A 23,644-nucleotide genomic window follows, 5' to 3' on the forward strand; every position below is an offset into this window, starting at 1 on the left:
ATTATCATGCAGAGAATTTGGTTGGACCGAACGGAATGGGATGCAATAATTTCTCCAGAATCACTTCGACTATGGAAAGCTTTTCAAGCTAATTATAACGCAATAGATGACATCAGAATTCCAAGATGGATCGCATATTCCCCTGATTGTAAAATCGAGTTTCACTGTTTTTCAGATGCATCGGAAAAAGCATATTCTGCAGTCATATACATTCGTGTTATTTGTCCAAGTGGTATATCCACTAACTTAATTAGTGCTAAAACAAAAGTAGCCCCACTGAAAACATTATCCATTCCACGATTAGAGCTTTGTGGGTCCACGTTATTAGCTGAAATGATCGACAATTTGCTCCCACAATTTGAAATTGAAAACTATTCCTTGTTTTGCTGGACTGACTCAACTATCGTGCTCTCCTGGTTAGCGAAACCACCTTGTTGTTGGAATACATTTGTAGCCAATAGAGTCTCAAAAATTATACAAGTGGTGGACATATCCAAATGGTTTCACGTGGATTCGGAATTCAATCCTGCAGACTTAGCCAGTCGAGGAGTTCAAGCTCAGGACCTACAAAACAACCGCTTGTGGTGGAATGGACCAGATTGGCTATCAGAACCATCAAAGAATTGGCCAAGAACCATTGAGAAAAAGAATTTCGAAACTGAGCTCGAAAAAAAGCCCGTCAAAGTTCTTTTTACTTATTTCCAAAACTTTGAGGACATTCTTGACCGATTTTCTTCATTTTCCAGAGCCCTTAGAGTAAGTGCCTATATCTATCGGTTTTATTTTCGAACTCATCCAAAATTTCGATCCAGTTTTCAAAGGAACGACAAAATAATTACGACATCCGAAATTATTTTTGTTCGAAAACAACTTATTTGCGTTTCTCAAAAGGCATTTTATCCAGACGAGTATATGACACTCAATTCTAAAAAATCTATTAAAAAATCTAGTCCAATTTTATCCTTAAATCCATTTATTGACCAGGAGGGAATAATGCGAATATGTGGCCGACTAGAATCATCATCTGATTTATCTTTCAACGAAAGACATCCAATTATCCTTCCATACGGATGCCAATACTCTCGTCTTTTAGTCCATTTTATTCATCAGATCAGTCTTCACGGGGGGAATCAACTGGTGCTGCGACTGGTGAGAACTCAGTACTGGATTCCAAAAGTCCAAAGTCTAATAAAAACCACGATTCATCGCTGTAAACCATGCATTCTCTACAAAAGGAAATGTCAACAACAACTAATGGCATCTTTACCTACAGAGCGATGTTCCATATCTCGTCCTTTTACACACACTGGGTTAGACTTTGCGGGTCCTTTCGACTTAAAAAGTTATGCTGGAAGATGTTGCCGTATAACAAAGGGATATGTCTGTGTATTCGTTTGTTTTTCCACTAAGGCAATACACTTAGAAGCAACCACCGATTTGTCTACCTCCGCTTTCCTAGCAGCCTTCAGCCGATTTGTATCCCGACGCGGCTGCCCTCTGCATCTTCACTCAGATAATGGAACTACATTTGTTGGAGCTTCCAAAACATTATCCAAAGAATTTATCCAAACTTCTCGTGAAACTCTGACTTCAAATTACTTGCACCAAAATTTGACATGGCATTTTATACCACCAGGAGCACCTCATATGGGTGGACTATGGGAAGCCGGTGTCAAAAGCTTTAAACAGCATTTCAGGAAAACGGTTGGTGTCCAAAAATTTACATTCGAAGAATTCCAGACATTGTTATCCAAAATTGAAGCATGTCTTAACTCCCGACCTATTTCCCCATCTTCCGAGAATCCCACCGATTTAACAGCGTTGACACCGGGACATTTTTTAATTGGCTCGCCTATACTTATGCCACTGGAACCAGAACTTGTCCATTCCTCTATTTCTATCCAAAATCGCTGGCAACGCATAAAAGCTCAACATCAGTTTTTCTGTTCCCGATGGAAAAATGAATACCTTAAAGAATTACAAAAGCGCCATAAATGGAAAAGGTCTGAAGAGGACTTGAGGGAAAACATGCTGGTGGTGGTTAAAGAAGAAAACTTACCCCCGAATTCTTGGCGTCTTGGTCGCATTACAAAGGTTCATCATGGCAATGACAATCGAGTTCGAGTAGCGGAAGTACACACCCAGAAAGGCACTATAACTAGGCCAATTACAAAATTAGTTGTATTGTACGATGAATCCTCCTAATTGTCCTTTTCCATTTTTTGCAGCTATCCAAAATTTTTGTCCTTTAATAATCCCTTTCTCAAAATTCCTATCTCCCATTTCTAATTATTACCCTTTTTTACAGAAATATGAATACGGCTGGAAAATTAAATCGATGTCGCATATATTTGTGCAGAGTGTGCCGAAAACCACATTCCTTAAAAAACTGTCTTCGATTCCGAGACATGAATGTATCTGAAAGATGGGAGGCCGTAAAGAAGTATGGCTACTGTTCTAATTGACTTGCCCATTCGCATTCTCAAGGATCGTGCTTCACAAGGCTCGGATGTATACATTGCCAAGAGAAACACCATTCCTTGCTTCACATGAACTCTCGTCTATTAGAAAATGTGGCTACTTGTTCCTCAACGCATAAACAACGTCCAATTTCCCGACCTCCATCGTCCAACCGTCGGCCACCAACGACAAATCCGGATAATACTACTAGGCCATAAGAATCTCGGACAACCAAACCTTTATCATCCGCAACATCTCTTACATCGATACTCCAACAAAACGCAACAACTTTACTTCCCACGGCTCTAGTAAAAATTCAAGCAGATGATGGTCAACACTACGCTCGTTGTCTATTGGATTCTGGCTCTCGAATGAGCTGGATTTCGAAAAAGTTTGTTGATAAATTGAATCTGATGACCCTGGAACTCGATGGAGAGATTATTTGTCCTGTAACAATGTGGTCTTGTGTTGATCAAAATCATAAAATCGAAGCCACATTGAAAGTCAACAATAGAATCACCACTATAACTCCAAAAACATCCCTACCTGAGACAGTCAAATCTTACTTCCAAAATTTCGTTTTAGCGGACAAACGATTCTATAAATCTTCTACCGTTGATATTGTACTGGGAGTTGATATTTATTCACGAGTCGTTCTTGACGGTATATATGTACGAGCCGGCCTTCCCACAGCACAAAATACCATGTTTGGAATAATTTTGTATGGCATTTTTTCTACTTAAAACTTATACAACAACTGTTTTTTTTCCTTTCAATTATTGAATTATGAATTTAAAAGAAAATAATTATTCTTTTTTTTACGAACTTCATTCTTTAATGAATTACCATATATTGTACTTGCAATGTAAATATCTTATATCTCATTGTTTTCTATTTAACTTTTGGCAGACGAATTATAAGACATTCTGTTACAGTAATACTGCAAGGCGGGCGGAATGTTTACGTCCAAATGTAAATCCCTAACGTTCTATGAAATGTACTCCCGAATTGAGATACAAAAATACCCCAATATTTTTCCATTGTGTTTGAATAGAATTGTCGGCGAAATGCAACAAGTATCTGATTACTTATTGCATTTCGCTCGATATCATATACAAATTTTTGACAATCAGCCATATTGCGGAAGCCATTTGCTTAAAATCTTTCTATTCCAAATTGGTCGTCAACCAGTCCACATTCTATTTGGTAAGATTTCGTCCAAAAATAAAAAATAAAAATTAATGTCCAAATTGAATTTTAATCCCTAACTCGTTGTGGTTTTATTTCTTTTTGTTCACATTTTCTTTGCGACGAGAGTTACAAACCAAACAAAGAAAGCTTTCTTTGGTTTGTTTCGGCTTCCGAGAGATTTTTATCATCCAGGTATTTACTACTCCGTCTCGCTCCCAAGTCAATCGGCTATTCAGCTGTTTGCCCTAAACATCCGCTGTCGCTGACTTCTTGAAGTATTGCATTCAAATTCTACCAAGTAGAAATTGCGTAAACATAAATGCCAATTTTTTACTCTAATAAAAAATAGGGAAATCGCGTTACAAAGCCATTGTTTTACCGTGACTTTAATAGCCATCCGAAATATTTTAACAACGAAAGACGAATTTTTTAATGATTTTAAGCTATGGAAATTACGAAAATTGTATATCAGATTTCTATAAGCCAAACTTCAACTTCATAATTATGTTAGAAGTAAAAAATTTCTAAATTTAGCTCTGCTGCCTTCGGTATCACTTCAGAAAAATCTCAATTCAGCCGGCTGAATAAGATTTTCTTTAGGAAATATTTAATTCACCTGAATTGCTTTAAATTTTCTATATGAAACACTCAATTCAGCAAGCTGAATAGAAGTTTTAATTCATCAAGACTTAGTTAGGGAGATAATTTTATTTTTCTTTTCTATATGAAACACTCAATTCAGCAAGCTGAATAGAAGTTTTTATTCCTCAAGACTTAGTTAGGGAGATAATTTTATTTTTCTTTTGTATGGAAAACTAATTCAGCGCGGCTGAATTTGAATTTTCCAAAAGATAACCCAATACTGCATGACTAAATTTAATTTTCTTAAAGAAAACTAAATTGAGCTTTGCTGAATTGAAGTTTCTCTGAAGAAATTCTAACTGAGCACGGTTGAATTTTAATTTACCTAAAAGAAAACGTTTTCTGCTTGGCTGAATTGAATATTTTCTAAAGAAATCTAGGCTCAATTGAAATTTCACAATGGTTAATATGAAATTATTCCAAGGAGACTTTATTCCGCTTCTATGAGTTGGAATTTTCCTAAGGCAAAATTAATTAAGCATTGCTGAATTGAAGTTCCTGTGAAGAAATTCTAACTCAATATGACTGAACTTTAAATTTCCTCAAGACTAAAACTATTTCTGCATGGCTGAATTGAATATTCTATAAAAAAACCCCTAATGCAACGGAGCTTAATTGATGTTTTCTAGTGACTAATACAAAGATTTCCAAGGGGAAACTCAATCCAGCTTCGTTGAGTTGGAATTTTCCTAACTCAAAATTAATTAAACCTTGCTGAATTGAAATTTCTCTGAAGAAATTATAATTCCGCATGGCTGAATTTGAGTTTTCCTAAATAAAAACGATTTATGCTTTGCTGAATTGAATATTTCCTAAGGAAAGCTTAAGGCTGCGAGGCTTAATCGAAGATTTCCAGTTACGACTATAAACACATTCCAAGGGTTAGGAGCCACCGTGGGGCAATGGTTAACATGCCCGCCTTGTATATTTAAGGTCGTGGGTTCGATTCCTGCTTCGACCGAACACCGAAAAGTTTTTCAGCGGTGGATTATCCCACCTCAGTAATGCTGGTGACATTTCTGAGGGTTTCAAAGCTTCTCTAATTGGTTTCAATGTAATGTGGAACGCCGTTCGGACTCGGCTATAAAAAGGAGGTGCCTTGTAATTGAGCTTAACATGGAATCGGGCAGCACTCAGTGATAAGAGAGAAGTTCACCAATGTGGTATCACAATCGACTGAATAGTCTAAGGGAGCCTGATACATCGGGCTGCCACCTAACCAAGGAAACCTAAATTCAGCTTCGTTGAGTTGGCAGTTACCAAGCTTTGCTAAATTGCAGTTCCTCTGAAAAAAACTAACTAATTCAGCGTGGCTGAACTAAAATTATCCTAACAAAAGACTATTTCTGGATGGCTGAATTGAAATATTTTATAAAAAAACCTTAATTCAGCGAGGCTTAATAGAAATATATAGAACATATTGTCAAAATTTTATTTCAACAGAAAATTGTGTCAAAATGTTATTTCTACAGAAAATTTTGTTACACTTTTATTTCTATAGAAAATTTTATTTCTATAGAAAATTTTGTCAAAATTTTATTTCTATAGCAAATTTTGTAAAAATTTTAGTTCTATAGATAATTTTGTGAAAATTTAATTCCTATAGAAAATTTTTTCAACATTTTATTTCTACAGCAACTTTTGTAAAAAATTTACATCTTTAGAAAATTTTGTCAACATTTTATTTTTATAGAAAATTTTCTCAAAATTCTATTTCTATAGAAAATTTTGTGAAAATTTCATTTCTATAGAAAGTTTTGTCAAAATTTTATTTTTATAGAAATTTTTGTAAAAATTGTATTTCTATAGAAAATTTTTGTCAAAATTGTATTTCTATAGAAAATGTTGTTAACATTTGATTTCTATAGAAAATTTTGTCACAATTTTAATTCAATAGAAAATGTCGTCAAAATTTTATTTCTAAAGAAAATTTTGCGAAATTTTTATTTATGTAGAAATTTTTGTCAAAATTTTATTTCTATAGAAAATTTTGCCAATATTTTATTTCTATAGAATTTTATTTGTATAGAAAATATTGTCAAAATTTTATTGCTATAGAAAATTTTGTCAACATTTTATTTTTATAGAAAATTTTCTCAAAATTCTATTTTTATATATAATATATAATTTTATATAATCTTGTTAACATTTTATTGCTATAGAAAATGTTCTCAAAATTCTATTTTTATAGAAAATTTTGTGAAAATTTTATTTCTTAGAAAATTTTGTCACAATTGTACTTCAATAGAAATGTCGTCAAAATTTTATTTCTAAAGAAAATTTTGTGAAAATTTTATTTCTGTAGAACTTTTTTGTCAAAAGGATACTTCTAAATTTTGCCAATATTTTATTTCTATAGAAAATTTGGTCAAAATTTTATTTCTATAGAAAAAATTTGTCAAAATGTTATTTCTATAGAAGATGTTTACAAAATGTTCTTCCTATACAAAATTCCTATATATAAAATTTTAAAATTTTATTTCTATAGAAAATTTTGTCACAATTTTACTTCAATAGAAAATGTCGTAAAAAATTTATTTCTATCGACAATTTTGTGAAATTTTTATTTCTGTAGAAATTTTTGTCGAAATTTTATTTCTATAGAAAATTTTGCCAATATTTTATTTCTACAGAATTTTATTTGTATGGTCAAAATTTTAATTCTACGGAAAATTTTTTAAAATTTTATTTCTATAGAAAATTTTGTCAAAATTGTATTTCTATAGCAAATTTAGTGAAAATTTTTCTTCTATAGACAGTTTTGTCAACATTTTATTTTTATAGAAAATTTTCTCAAAATTCTATTTTTATAGAAAATTTTGTAAAATTTAATTTCTATAGAAAATTTAAAATTTTTTTTCTAAAGAAAATTTTGTGAAATTTTTATTTCTATAGAAAATTTTGTCAAAATTTTATTTCTATAGAAAATTTTGCCAAAATTTTATTTCTATAGAAAATTTTATTCCTATACGAAATTCCTATATACAAAATTTAAAATTTTATTTCTAAAAATGTCGTCAAAACTTTATTTATAAAGAAAATTTTGTAAAATTTTTATTTCTGTTGAAATTTTTGTCAAAATTTTATTTCTATAGAAAATTTTGCCAATATTTTATTCCTATAGAATTTTATTTGTATAGAAAATATTGTCAAAATTTTATTTCTACCGAATTTTTTTTTTAAATTTTATTTCTATAGAAAATTTTTTTAAAATTTTATTTCTATAGAAAAATTTGTCAAAATTTTATTTCTATAGCAAATTTAGTGAAAATTTTACTTCTATAGTCAATATTGTCAACATTTTATTTTTAAAGAAAATGTTCTCAAAATTCTATTTATATAGAAAATTTTGTAAAAATTTCATTTCTATAGAAAATTTTGTTAAAATTTCATTTCTATAGAAAATTTTGTTAAAATTTTATTTCTATAGAAAATTTTGTTAACATTTTATTTCTATAGAAAATTTTGTCACAATTTTATGTATTTCTAAGGAAAATTTTGTGAACATTTTATTTCTGTAGAAATTTTTGTCAAAATATTATTTCTATAGAAAATTTTCCCAACATTTTATTTCTATAGAATTTTATTTGTATATAAAATTTTGTCAAAATTTTATTTCTACGAAAAATTTTGTTAAAATTTTATTTCTATAGAGAAATTTGTCAAAATTTTATTTCTATAGAAAATTTTGTCAAAATGTTATTTCTATAGAAAATTTTGTCAAAATCTTATTTCTATAGAAAATTTTGTCAATATTTTATATCTATAGAAAATTTTGTCAATATTTTATTTCTATAGAAAAATTTCTCAAAATTTTCTTTCTATAGATAAATTTGTAAAAATTTCATTTCTATAGAAAATTTTGTGAAAATTTTATTTCTATAGAAAATTTAAAATTGTATTTCTATAGAAAATTTTTTCACAATTTGACTTCGATAGAAAAGGTCGTCAAAATTTTAATTCTTAAGAAAAATATGTGAAATTATTATTTCTGTAGAAATTTTTGTCAAGATTTTATTTCTATAGAAACTTTTGTCAAAATTTTATTTCTATAGCACATTTAGTGAAAATTTTAGTTCTATAGACAATTTTGTCAACATTTTATTTTTATAGAAAATTTTCTTAAAATTCTATTTTTATAGAAAATTTTCTTAAAATTCTATTTTTATAGAAAATTTTCTTAAAATTCTATTTCTATAGAAAATTTTGTAAAAATTTCATTTCTATAGAAATTTTTTTTAACATTTTATTGTTATAGAAACTTTTCTCAAAATTCTATTTTTATAGAAAATTTTGTGAAAATTTTATTTCTATAGAAAATTTAAAATTTTTTTTCTATAGAAAATTTTAAATTTTATTTCTATAAAAATTTTGTGTAATTTTTATTTCTGTAGAAATTTTTGTCAAAATTTTATTTCTGTAGAAAATTTTGTCAAAATTTTATTTCTATATCTAATTATACAATTATTATTCGAGCTTTATGGACAGATATAGATTAAGGAACATGGTTAATAGAGCCATTGAAAAGAAAACGCCAGATACAAATCTATACACGCCTGGACTGTACATGTTTCGGTTCGGGCGAATGAACCTTTCCACAGCCTTTAGTATAGATCTGGCTGGGAGAGATAACTCAATTTTGGGCCCTTTATGCTAACTCCTTATGGAGAAAACATTTGGGAAATTTCCTCTTACAAATTTGTATCTGGCGTTTTCTTTTCAATGGCTCTATTAACCATGTTCCTTAATCTATATCTGTCCATAAAGCTCGAATAATAATTGTATAATTAGATATAATGCATTTGGACGTCAATTGCCTGTTTCGGTATCAGGCTAACATGTAATATAATAAGCAACGATGAGCCCGTCGTAAAAGTAGGAAAAAACACGACTAATGTACGCGTTAGAATTGTTGTTGTATCCTGGAAACCAGTTTCTGTTAATTGTCATATGTTGTAGTTGACTGTAGAAACAATAAGCATTGTTCGACTGTTCACCACTTAGGTGAATTCTAACAAATTAGCTTTCTAAAAATAAATTTCGTGTTGTTGCATTACTATGTAACAAAACGAAATAAAAAAAATAAGATTAAGGGACTTGTAAGTTATATGAAAAGATGATGTACAGTGGGAGAAAAGATGATTCAATTTGTAAGAGGAAATTTCCCAAATGTTTTCTCCATAAGGAGTTAGCATAAAGGGTCCAAAATTGAGTTATCTCTCCCAGCCAGACTATACTAAAGGCTGTGGAAAGGTTCATTCGCCCGAACCGAAACATGTACAGTCCAGGCGTGTATAGATTTGTATCTGGCGTTTTCTTTTCAATGGCTCTATTAACCATGTTCCTTAATCTATATCTGTCCATAAAGCTCGAATAATAATTTTATAATTAGATATAATGCATTTGGACGTCAATTGCCTGTTTCGGTATCAGGCTAACATGTAATATAATTTTATTTCTATGGAAAATTCCTATATACAAAATTTAAAATTTTATTTCTATAGAAAATTTTTTCACGATTTTACTTTAATAGAAAATGTCGTCAAAATTTTATTTCTAAAGAAAATTGTGTGAAATTTTTATTTCTGTAGAAATTTTTGTCAAAATTTTATTTCTATAGAATATTTTGCCAATATTTGATTTCTAGAGAATTTTATTTGTATAGAAAATATTATCAAAATTTTATTTCTACGGAAACTTTTTTTAAAATTTTATTTCTATTGAAAATTTTGTCAAAATTTAATTTCTATAGAAAATTTTGTCAACATTTTATTTCTATTTTGTCAACATTTTATTTTTATAGAAAATTTTCTCAAAATTCTATTTCTTTAGAAAATTTTGTAAAAATTTCATTTCTATAGAAAATTTTGTAAACATTTTATTGTTATAGAAAATTTTCTCAAAATTCTATTTCTATAGAAAATTTTATTTCTATAGAAAATTTAAAATTTTATTTCTATAGAAAATTTTGTGAAATTTGTATTTCTGTAGAAAGTTTTGTCAAAATTTTTTTTCTATAGAAAATTTTGCCAAAATTTTATTTGTGTAGAAAATTTTGTCAAAATTTTATTTCTATAAAAAATTTTTACAATATTTATTTCTACAGAAAATTTGGTCAAAATTTTATATCGATAGAAAATTTTGCCAAAATTTTATTTCTATAGAAAACTTTGTCACAATTTTACTTCAATAGAAAATGTCGTCAAAATTTTATTTCTAAAGAAAATTTTATTTTTGTAGAAAATTTTGCCAATATTTTATTTCTATAGAAAATTTGGTCAAAATTTTATTTCTATAGAAAATGTTTACCAAATGTTCTTCCTATACAAAATTCATATATACAAAATTTCATATTTTATTTCTATAGAAACTTTTGTCACAATTTTACTTCAATAGAAAATGTCGTCAAAATTTTATTTCTAAAGAAAATTTTATTTCTGTAGAAATTTTTGTCAAAATTTTATTTCTATAGAAAATTTTGCCAATATTTTATTTCTATAGAAAATTTGGTCAAAATTTTATTTCGATAGAAAATTTTGCCAAAATTTTGTTTCTATAGAAAATTTTGTAAAAATTCTATTTCTATAGAAAATGTTTACAAAATTTTCTTCCTATACAAAACTCCTATATACAAAATTTAAAATTTTATTTCTATGGAAAATTTTGTCACAACTTTACTTCAATAGAAAAGGTTTTCAAGATTTTATTTCTAAAGGACATTTTGTGAAAATTTTATTTCTGTAGAAATTTTTGTAAAAATTTTATTTCTAAATAAAATTTTGTGAAAATTTTATTTCTGTAGAAAATTTTGTCAAAATTTTATTTCTATAGAAAATTTTGTCAAAATTTTATTTCTACGAGTATAGAAAATATTTACAAAATTCTTCCTATACAAAATTGTTGCATAATTTTTTTTATTTCTGTACAACAGTTTGATAAAATTTTATTTCTATAGAATTTTTTGTCAAAATTTTATTTCTACAGAAAATTTTGTCAAAATTGTAGTTCTATAGAAAATTAAAAAAAATACCGATTTGACGAAAATGGACCAAAATCAACTAAATTCTATTTGGTCCAACCATCGGACCAAATTTAAAAGCTACAAATTTTTTCTACCAATTTTGGTCCGAGCGGACCAAAATGGCAACTGTGATCTTTACTAAAATTTGCAAAACATTTGGTTAGCAAGTGTTATAGTGATGTCTATTTTTATTTCTCCTTTATCCTTCTTTGTTTTTTTTTTTTTTGCTATTCAGAATTCTCAAAAGCCATTTGGAATTGCATTCGCACATTGCCAGGCTTTTTATTTTATTTTTTTCTTTTTGTTGCTTCTCCATTTGGTATTGTAATGAATGGCCCGTTTCTTTTGTAATTTAATAATATGTTAATAGGCTGTGGTGCAACATTGTTGCCATTTATAGTTCAACACTCTGCGGGCGAAATGGGCATCCAGTTCCTACTTACAGATGTTTTCTGGCACTCATTGGGCCAGGCAATACAAAGTAGCCAATCCCGAAAGGCAAGTGGATGACTGGGATAGACAGACAGTGAAGTCGAACAACCAAATATGCTTGGGTATGGAATTTAGTTATGATCGGTAGACACAAATAAACAATTTGATTTGTTTAACATTTTCATAAGTATTGTTTTTTGTTAATTGTTTATGGAGAATTGCAAGCAAAAAAAAACTAACAAAACTGGAAATATAATAAGACAAAAAAAACAAGAACAACAACAACAACAAGAAACGCTCAAACAGGATATACAAAATGAAATGGTATGTATGGTTGATTATGACAATGGTAAGAACCGTTGAAAAAGACAAGCCTTTAGCAAGCATATAAGCCTATGGATTATCAACATTAAATTGCTTTGCAACATTGTTGCATTTATGTTGTGAGAGAGAGAGGTGTAGATACGAAGAGAGGGGTGCCTATGGTCTTTATCTTTATCCAGACACACACATAACAATATTCGTTTCGATTAAATCGATATTAAATATGGAAATTAACAATAAGTTTTAATAAACATGTCACAAATGCCGCAAAAATAAATGTCAATAAATTCAATTTTTTATAATTAAGAAAAACAAAGCAACACATGCACAGAAATGTTGATCGGGCCCCTTTTCTATAGCAGAAGAAAAAAATTGGAGACTTTAGTCTCATAGCGAAGATAAGAAATGAGCCATATTGTCATATTTGCAATTTAAAATGGTAGACTGTGAAAGTGAGAGGAGGGGGGCTACACATGTAATGCCTAAGGCTAATGAGGAGACCAAGTTGTAGTAATTGCTCTTAAGATAAGACATTTGATGGGCAAGAGAATCGTCCAGCCATATAAGCTTAGGATGTCTTGTGTTTTTTTTATACTTTAACTCTAATTAGCCACACATTTTCATATTGCTTGAATATATAGATAAGACTTTGTAAACATCTTGAGAGAGATATAAATATACACCTCTCTTACATTGTCTTTACCCAAATAGGCTACTCTTTAGTCTTGATGTTGAGGAAATCTTTTTTTGTTTAGAGATATGACAAAGTCTTATAATTGTGTCACAATCAAATAAATACGTTTGTTTTTTTTTGTGTTTAGTATACACACTAAATAAACACTTGAGTGACAAGTACAAAATAGACAATTAATTTGTATGGGCGGTATGCCATAAAAGCCTCAGTAATACAGCCACCTCCTCAAGTTGGGAACACAATCTATTTGAAGCGATAGGCGACAAGCCTAACGATCATCAATTTATTGATCTATCGAGTTTTCTAATTGAAACTTGTTCGGTTCACAAAGCATACACTTATTTATTATTTGAAGTTGATATTTATAGATTGCGTTGAAAGGGAGCAGCGAGAGACAGAGAGAGAGAGAGATGGAAAATATGGTTACAGTGGACTTAATAAAGCAAAATATTATTTTTCTAGGAGAAACAAGGAATATTTTTACCGCAACACTTTCATTTTCTCGGCAAATATAACATCCTTGCCGAAGTCAAATATATAATTTTTGAGAAAAAACATATTACATATTTTCCGTGTAAAAGTAACATAATGTTCTCGGAACATTTTTGGGGTGATTATATTCCTTTTCTGTGTGTAGATGATTTATTTTTGGGTCGTTCGCAAGGAGCAAATCCGTTCAAATGAAATTTCGTATTTACACGGTTTTGGTCGCAATTTGTATACCCTCCACCATAGAATGGGGGTATATTAACTTTGTCATTCCGTTTGAAACACATCGAAATATTGCTCTAAGACCCCATAAAGTATATATATTCTGAGTCGTGGTGAAATTCTGAGTCGATCTGAGCATGTCCGTCCGTCTGTTGAAATCACGCTAACTTCCGAACGAAACAAGCTATCGACTTGAAACTTGGCACAAGTAGTTGTTATTGATGTAGGTCGGATGGTACTGCAAATGGGCCATATCGGTCCACTTTTTCGTATAGCCCCCATATAAACGGACCCCCAAATTTGGCTTGGGAGGCCTCTAAGTGAAGCAAATTTCATCCCATCCGGCTGAAATTTGGTACATGGTGTTAGTATATGGTCTCTAACAACCATGCACAAATTGGTCCACATCGGTCCATAAGTATATATAGCCCCCATATAAACCGATCCCCCGATTTGGCTTGCAGAGCCTCTAAGAGAACCAAATTTCATCCGATTCGGCTGAAATTTGGTACATGATGTTAGTATATGGTATCTAATGACCATGCAAAAATTAGTCTTTATCGGTCCATAATTATATATAGACCCCATATAAACCGATCTCCCGATTTGGATTGCGGAGCCTCTAAGAGAAGAAAATTTCATCCGATCTGGCTGAAATTAGGTACGTGGTATTAGTATATGGTCTCTAACAACCATGCAAAAATTGGTCCACATCGGTCCATAAGTATATATAGCCCCCATATAAACCGATCCCCCGATTTGGCTTGCAGAGCCTCTAAGAGAAACAAATTTCATCCGATCCGGCTGAAATTTGGTACATGATGTTAGTATATGGTCTCTAATGACCATGCAAAATTTGGTCCATATCGGTCCATAATTATATATAGCACCCATATAAACCGATCACCAGATTTGAACTCCGGAGCCTTTTGGAAGACCAAAATTCATCTGATTTAGTTGAAATTTAATACGTGATGTTAATACACAGAAAAAAATATCACCAAAATATTTCCAATTAAAAAGTTAATTGAAGTTGATTTTTTTTTTTCAATTAATAAATTAATTGGTACAATTAACTTTTTAATCAAGATAGAAACATTAAGTTAATTAAGTCAATGATTGAACATTTTAAAATTTTTAATTAAAAAGTTAATTGATACAATTAACTTTTAATCAAATTCGGAAGACGTAAGTCAGTTTATGATGATGATGAACATTTTTTTTAAATTTTTAATTAAAATTTTTTTTTCAAACAATCAATTGTTAATCCAAATAAAAATTCTAAGCCAATTCAGAATGTAATTGAAAATAGTTACCTTTTTTTAATTAATAAATTAATTGAGTTTTGCAATCAACATCAATTAAATTTTTAATTGAATCAATTAAAAAAATTAATTGAAATTTGGCAATGAAATCAATTAATTGTTTAATCAAGAATTTTTTCTATGCCCAATTAAAACTGTGATTGATACTATCATTTTCGTGATTGAAGACATTTCAATTAAAAAATTAATTGGATCAATTAATTTCGTGATTGAATCAGAAAAAAAATTTTTTGTGTGTATATGGCCTCAAACACCCATGCAAAAATTGGTCGATATTGGTCCATAATTATATATAGTCCCCATATAAATTCCCAGATTTGACCTCCGGAGCAGCAAAATTCATCCGATTTGGTTGACATTTGGTACGTGATGTTAGTATATGGTATCCAATAACCATGCAGGAATTGGTTCATATCAGTCCATAATTATATGTAGCTCCCATATAAACCAATCCCCAGATTTGACCTCCGGTGCCTTTTAGAGAAGCAAAATTCATCTGATCTGGTTGGAAGTTGGTACGTGGTGTTAGTATATGGTCTCTAATGACCGTACAAAAATTGGTCCATATCGGTCCATAATTATATATAGCCCCCATATAAACCTATCAGCAGATTTGACCTCCGGAGCACCTTGGAAGAGTAAAATTCATCCGATTTGGTTGAAATTTGGTACGTGATGTTAGTATATGGTATCCAATAACCATGCAGGAATTGGTTTTTATCAGTCCATAATTATATATAGCCCCCATATAAACCGATCACCAGATTTGACCTCCGGAGCCTTTCGGAAACGCAAATTTCATCTGATTCAGTTGAAATTTGGTACGTGGTGTAAGTATATGGCCTCAAACACCCATGCAAAAATTGGTCGAAATCGGTCCATAATTATATATAGCCCCCATATAAACCGATCCCCAGATTTGACATCCGGAGCCCCTTGGAAGAGCAAAATTCATCCGATTTGGTTGAAATTTGGTACGTGATGTTAGTATATGGTATCCAATAACCATGCAGAAATTGGTTCATATCAGTCCATAATTATATATAGACCCCATCTGGGGATTTGACCTCCAGTGCCTTTTGGAGAAGCAAAATTCATCCGATCTGGTTGAATTTTGGTACGTGGTGGTAGTATATGATATTTAACAACCATACCAAAAGTGGTCCATATCAGTCCATAATCATCTATAGCCCCCATATAAACCGATCCCGAGATTTGGTTTTGGATCCTCTTGGAGGAGCAAATTTCATCCGAGTCAGTTGAAATTTGGTACATTGTGCTAGTATATGGCCGTTAAAAAATATGCCTAACTAGGTCCATATCGGTCTATAGTTATAGATAGCCCTCAGATAAATCGATCCCCATTCACACAAAAATTGGTCCAAATCAAGTTCATAATTGTATATAGCCCCCATATAAGCGACCCCCATATTTCAATTCTGGCTCTCTACGTACCGTGCAAAAGTCCATATCGATTCGTAATTATTTGTAGACTTATCTATACATACCTTTTTTGTCTAAGACATATATACAACGTATGGACTAACTCACAATTTAGAAAACGATGTTAAGAAGTTTTAAGATACCACAACCCAAGTAATTCGATTGTGGATGACAGTCTTTCGTAGAAGTTTCTACGCAATCCATGGTGGAGGGTACATAAGATTCGACCTCACCTAACTTACGGTCGTATATACTTGTTTTTTTTTTTTTTTAATTTCCCCCCCTTACAAATTCGCAAAATTTTTATCAATCATTATTTATCGAAATACTACAATATATAATACGAAATTTTCACAAACTGTTTCTATCCATAGGCAATTCAATTTGTAAAAATTTCAAAGACGTACCGGTTGAGCTATTGGAAATTCAAAATTTTGGGTTTTGCTAATTCGTAAACTGGAATATGTGTAAGTATTGGGATATATCTACTCTCTCTCGATATATCTACTCTCTCTCTCTCGATTTCTTGAGAATTCCTTTCCTTTCTCTATTCATAGAAAAAACTCATGTTATTTATGAGGGAGATTTGCGATGAGAGCAGTAGTGAACTGTGAATAAATTTATCCTGTATAACGATGTTCGCAAGGTAAAGCGACTTTATTTATGGAACAGTATGCTGAAGTCGATTTCAAAGACGCCAGCAAGCTTCAATGACAAATACAAAAGAAATCGGGATTATAAAACTAAGCCAGATCAAATATCTCTCAGGGAGAGACAAATATCATGGGTATTGGATAGAGTAGTATAAAGGGTTAAGAGAGTTGAATTGCACGGTCAGTGTGCATATGGAGTATGTTACGTGAGTTGTCTTCAGAGATGCCAAGTTGGGCTTCAATGACAAAGTACAATTGATTATTGGAAAGCTTAGCCAGATTTCTCAACGATTCTCAAGTTTCAAGAGTATAACATACTTGAGTCAGACGAAAGCTGAGCCACATATAATATCTCTACGAGAGAGAGAGAGTGAGATCAAGGGCATTAGATAGAGAAGTATATAGACTGAGGAGAGAGGTAGGGAAGAGATTTAGGTTGCATGATGTTCAAACTAGAGGTCTGCATCGAATAACTTTTTACTACATGTATGCAGTTCGCTGTCGAATATAGTACATACACTGTCTTTCTCTCAGAGCGCAAGTAGTGAAGTGAAGAGAACACTTGCTTGTCAAATACTACCAAGTACTTATCCGAAACAATATGTGTTCCGAAAAAAAGGAACAATAAAAATGTAAGTACTTGAGAAAAAGTACAACATGGGTTCCGTCACTTCACGTGGTACCACAAGTATTTCTCAGTTATGTGCGAAGCAAAACATTCCATTGTTATGAATCATAGATATGTATGTATATCACATATTTCATATATTTATGTATGTCACACACTTACCTTAACGTTTGCCGTTCTTTATAACAAACCAAAACATATATTATGGAGAGTAACTGTTTTTTGTATTTCTGAAACTGCACGTGGTACATGGAGTACTCTATGAAGTTTTGTTCTCGTAACATACTCGACGTGATCACTCTGAGTACACTTCAATAAGAGAGAAAGAGGAATATGTGTTTGTTGGTAGTGAAGACATCAGAGTAGCAATAAGTAGTTACTCGTGGCTTTTGGTGTTCATCAAAATGTGTACCAATAGTTTTGCGACTCTCTCAAATAGATGTACTCATGTAGCAAGTACACGTGTACTCTGCATTTACAAATGGAATTGTGCAGACCTCTAGTTCAAACATTACTTTTGCACACAAAACGATAAAAAAAACGACTCGTGATTATTCATAAAGGCTGAAGTATATACAAAATTAAAAACACAAAAAAAAAACAAACCAAAAGCGTTGATGTATTTTTATAGCCGCAACATATAAGTATATTTATTATACCGTATGTAATTCATTGAACTATTGCTCTCAGTTAGTTGTAAAATAAACTGGGGCCGTGGTAAAATTCTGAGTCAATCTAACAATGTTCCACCATCCGTCTGTCTGTTTAAACCACACTAACTTCCGAACCAAAGAAGCTATCGCCTTTGAAAATTGGGACAAGTATTCGGTCGTAACATAAATTCGTATTAATTTGTTTAGATATTCTAGGGTGAATATCATATTATGTGCAACAACTTGAGAAAAGTCGAATTCAAAGAATTCGATGGAATGTGGAGAATTTGAATGCAGCACTTCTCAAAACATGAGTCAGATGTAATATCTCTCGCAGAGAGAGAGAGAGATGGAAGAAGATAACATGGATATTGGAAAAAGAAATACCCTGCAAAAAATATTTACGTGATATCAAAGATTACGCAACCTAAATTTTAGGATGCGAAATTTACAAAATATTAAGGACAAATTTCTTTAAATTAATGAAATTTTACTTAAAATAAAGTTTATAGTCTTTGCTTCAAAATTTTTAGGACACAAATTTTGTTAAATTTAGGACACAAAAATTTTGTAAATTTGTGTCCCTCCGTTAAAGTCGCATGTCTTTGAACTAAGGCTAATTTGCCTTAAAGTAAAGAAACACATTTTTGATATAAAGAAACTGTCCTTAAATTAACTGAAATGTTGAAACTTTAGATTTAAGATAAAAACGCTTCATATATAGGCTAAGTCTTAGTTTGAGGATTTAGCGTCTTTGGTTTGAAGTTTTTTTGAATTAAGAAATCATTGTATACTTTAAAGTATCCGTTATAATTTGGATTTTTAAACTGGCATTTGTTTGTATGTGAGTACCTTTATTAATAAAACGCGAAAAGAGAATGAAAATTTGATAAATGAGATCTGTATCCTAATTTTAATTTTATTGGTCCTAGATTTAAAGCCAGATAGGTCGCTAAAAAATTTCTTTTTTTTTAAAAGAATGAGCATCTTTGGTTCGGAATCAATACCAAAAACCCTAAGGAAAGGTCAAAATCTTTGGATCCAAGTAAACTTTTTTTTCGAGTGTATAGAGAATAAAGAGAGTTATATTGCATGGTGGCATCTTGTTCAAAAACCACCTTTTCAAAAAAAATTTCAAAAAATTAATCTTGATTATTCGTAATGCTATTATTCATAAAGATAAATTTAATTTATTTTTATTGGAAAAAATTATTTGTTGGTAGTTAAATATTATTAATATTTTTTTTAATTTTCCATTTTTTGAGTGCTTGTCAAACATTCTATGAACTAAACGTTGGTAAAAAATTCAATACCCGTGCACAAAAGTCCAATATGAACTAAAGTAAACGAAAATGTTCGTAAGAATAGTTAAAAATGAACTAAAATTTTTCTCAAATTTTCTATAGAAATAAAGTTTTGAAAAAAATTTTCTATAGAAATAAAATTTTGAAAAAAATTTTCTATAGAAATAAAATTTTGACAAAATCCTCTTTTGAAACAAAATGTTGAAAAATTTTTCATTAGAAATAAAAAAGAAATTGACAAAATTTTCCTATAGAAATAAAATTTAAAAATAAAAAAGTATAAACGGGCGGAAGTTCGGCCAGGCCGAATCTTATGTGCCCTCCACCATGGATTGCGTAGAAACTTTTACGAAAGACTGTCATCCACAATCGAATTACTTGGGTTGTGGTATCTTAAATCGTTTTCTAAATTGTGAGTTAGTCCATACGTGGTATACTCTAGACAAAAAAGGTATATGTAGGTAAGTCTACAAATAATTACGAGACGATATGGACTTTTGCACGGTACGTAGGGAGCCAGAATTGAAATATGGGGGTTATATACAATTATGAACTTGATATGGACCAATTTTTGTGTGATTGGAGATAGATTTATCTGAGGGCTATATATAACTATAGACCGATATGGACCTAGTTAGGCATGGTTGTTAACGGCCATATACTAGCACAATGTACCAAATTTCAACTGACTCGGATGAAATTTGCTCCTCCAAGAGGCTCCAGAACCAAATCTCGGGATCGGTTTATATGGGGGCTATATATAATTATGGACCGATATGGACCACTTTTGGCATGGTTGTTAAATATCATATACTAATATCACGTACCAAATTTCAACAGAATCAGATTAATTTTGGTCTTCCAAGAGGCTCCGGAGGTCACATCTGGTGATCGGTTTATATGGGGGCTATATATAATTATCTACCGATGTGGATAAATTTTTGCACGGTTTTTAAAGACCATATACTAACACCATGTACCAAATTTCAGCCAGATCGGATGAAATTCGATTCTCTTAGAGGCCTCGCAAGCCAAATCGGGGGATCGGTTTATATGGGGGCTATATATGATTATGGACTGATATGGACCACTTTTGGCATGGTTGTTAAATATCATATACTACCACCAGGTACCATATTTCAACAGAATCAGATTAATTTTGGTCTTCCAAGAGGCTCCGGAGGTCACATCTGGTGATCGGTTTATATGGGGGCTATATATAATTATCTACCGATGTGGACAAATTTTTGCACGGTTTTTAGAGACCATATACTAACACCATGTACCAAATTTCAGCCAGATCGGATGAAATTCGCTTCTCTTAGAGGCCTCGCAAGCCAAATCGGGGGATCGTTTTATATGGGGGCTATATATAATTATGGACCGATGTGGACCAATTTTTGCATGGTTGTTAGAGACTGTATACTAATACCATGTACCTAATTTCAGCCGGATCGGATGAAATTTGCTTCTCTTAGAGGCCTCACAAGCCAAATCGGGGGATCGGTTTATATGGGGGCTATATATAATTATGGACCGATGTGGACCAATTTTTGCATGGTTGTTAGGGACCATATACTAACACCATGTACCAAATTTCAGCCGGATCGGATAAAATTTGCTTCTCTTAGAGGCCTCGCAAGCTAAATCGGGGGATCGGTTTATATGGGGGCTATATATAATTATGGACCGATGTGGACCAATTTTTGCATGGTTATTAGAGACCATATACTAACACCATGTACCAAATTTCAGCCGGATCGGATGAAATTTGCTTCTCTTAGAGGCCTCACAAGCCAAATTTGGGGGTCTGCTTATATGGGGGCTATACGTAAAAGTGGACCGATATGGCCCATTTGCAATACCATCCGACCTACATCAATAACAACTACTTGTGCCAAGTTTCAAGTCGATAGCTTGTTTCGTTCGGAAGTTAGCGTGATTTCAACAGACGGACGAACGGACGGACGGACGGACATGCTCAGATCGACTCAGAATTTCACCACGACCCAGAATATATATACTTTATGGGGTCTTAGAGCAATATTTCGATGTTTACAAACGGAATGACAAAGTTAATATACCCCCCATCCTATGGTGGAGGGTATAAAAAATAAAAACTTTCCTATAGAAATAAAATTTTGACAAAATTTTCTATAGAAATAAAATTTCGACAAAATTTTCTATAAAAATAAAATTTTGACAAAATTTTCATAAAAATACAATTTTGACAAAATTTTCTATAGAACTAAAATCTTGACAAAATTTTCTATAGAAATAAAATAAATTTGACAAACATGGAAATAAAATTTTGACAAAATTTTCTATAGAAATAACATTTTGTCAAAATTTTCTAGAGAAATAAAATTTTTAGTAAAATTTTCTATAGAAATAAAATTTTGACAAAATTTTCTATAGAAGTATGATTTTGACAAAATTGAAATAAAATGATGACAACATTTTATATACATATTCAATATATTTAAAAATTTAATTTTCGTGTTGGTCTAACCCCCATTTTCATGAAGCTCCGTTAGTGCTACGTTAGCTAACGAAATTTTAAACCGTACTATGGACATATCTGTCATCTTGCCTATATATTTCATATGACAGTTAGGACATTAACCGCTGAAATTATTTTCAGTGAAAGTTAACTGGAGAGAAGATATTTGCAATTTACTTCCTGTTAACTGGGAGTTAAAGACTAACGGAGCTACATGAAAATGGCCGTAAATCATTAAAACATTTAAAATTCGGCAGATTTACAATTTAAACACCAAAAAAACATATGTTTTTAATTTTCCATTTTTTGGAAAATGTTTGCGTGTCAAACATTTGCAATAACAATGCACAAAAGTTCAATATGAACGAAAGTAAACGAAAATGTTCGTAAGAATAGTTAAAAATTAACTAAAATTTTTTTAAAATTTTCTATAGAAATAAAATTTTGAAAAAAATTCTATAGACATACAATTTTGACAAAATTTTCTTTAGAAACAAAATGTTGCAAAATTTTTCTTTAGAAATAAAATTTTGATAAAATTCTCTATAGAAAAGAAATTGACAAAAATTTCCATAGAAATTAAAGTTTACCAAACTTTCCTATAGAAATAAAATTTTTAGAAAATTGTCTATACAAATAAAATTTTTAGAAAATTTTCTATAGAAATAAAATTTTGACATTTTCTTTAGACATTTTCTTTTGACAAAATTTTCTGTAGAAATAAAATTTTGACAAAATTTTCATAGAAATAAAATGTTGACAAAATTTTCTATAGAATTAAATTTTGACAAAATTTTCTATAGAAATAAAATAAATTTGACAAGCAAATTTAAGCTACACTTGTAGTTTAGTCAATGCATGGTTTTAAACTGAAATCAAAAACAACAATAATGATTTAAGAGAAACCAACAATAACATACAAAACGAATGAAGATAGAGGAAGAAAACTCAAGAACAAACCCATCCATCTACATTCAAATCGATGATTTGAGTTTGGCAAAGGAAAAGAGATATGCTTGCAAATTTGTTTAGGCAGTAGCCGACTATCAAACCTTTTTTCGAAAGGTTCAAGTGTAGTTCACTTTGGGTTGAGTGAGTTACCCGAATTTATTCTGATAATTGGTTGATAGTTTTGCTGCAAGTAGAGGATGCTGATGCTTGCAGTCTATAGGGCTTTGTCCAAATAAATTTGACAAGCATACTTTTCTTCTGTTGGTTAAGCTACACTTGTACTTTAGTCAATGCATGATTTTAAGCTGAAATCAAAAACAACAATAATGAAATTTTGACAAAATTTCCCATGGAAATAAAATTTTGACAAAATTTTCTATAGAAATACAATTTTGACAAAATTTTCTATAGAAAAAAAATTTTTCTATATAAATAAAATTTTGACAACATTTTCTATAGAAATAAAATTTTGCCAAAATTTTCTATAGAAATAAAATTTTGACAAAATTTTTTATAGAAATACAATTTTGAAAAAATTTTCTATAGAAATAAAATTTTAACATTTTCTTTAGAAACAAAATTTTGACAAAATTTTCTATAGAAATAAAATTATGACAAAATTTTGTATATATTATATATATTTGTTCAGGTTGACACCCTGTTAGTTTTAAGGTTTAATGAATTGTAAAATACACCCATGAATTGTAAC

The 23,644-nt window shown here is 30.7% G+C and overlaps 1 protein-coding gene across 1 annotated transcript; it reads left to right on the top strand.

The window, feature by feature from the left end:
* Positions 1-6: 6 nt before the first annotated feature.
* On the top strand, positions 7-2,205 carry LOC142235953 (uncharacterized). The gene is made up of 3 exons (XM_075307205.1): positions 7-756; positions 892-1,149; positions 1,411-2,205. The coding sequence occupies exons 1-3, from the start codon at positions 7-9 to the stop codon at positions 2,203-2,205; spliced, it is 1,803 nt and encodes a 600-aa protein (XP_075163320.1).
* Positions 2,206-23,644: the final 21,439 nt, after the last annotated feature.

The sequence above is a fragment of the Haematobia irritans genome, chromosome 4 (assembly GCF_050003625.1).
Source record: "Haematobia irritans isolate KBUSLIRL chromosome 4, ASM5000362v1, whole genome shotgun sequence".
Taxonomy (NCBI): Eukaryota; Metazoa; Arthropoda; class Insecta; order Diptera; family Muscidae; genus Haematobia; species Haematobia irritans.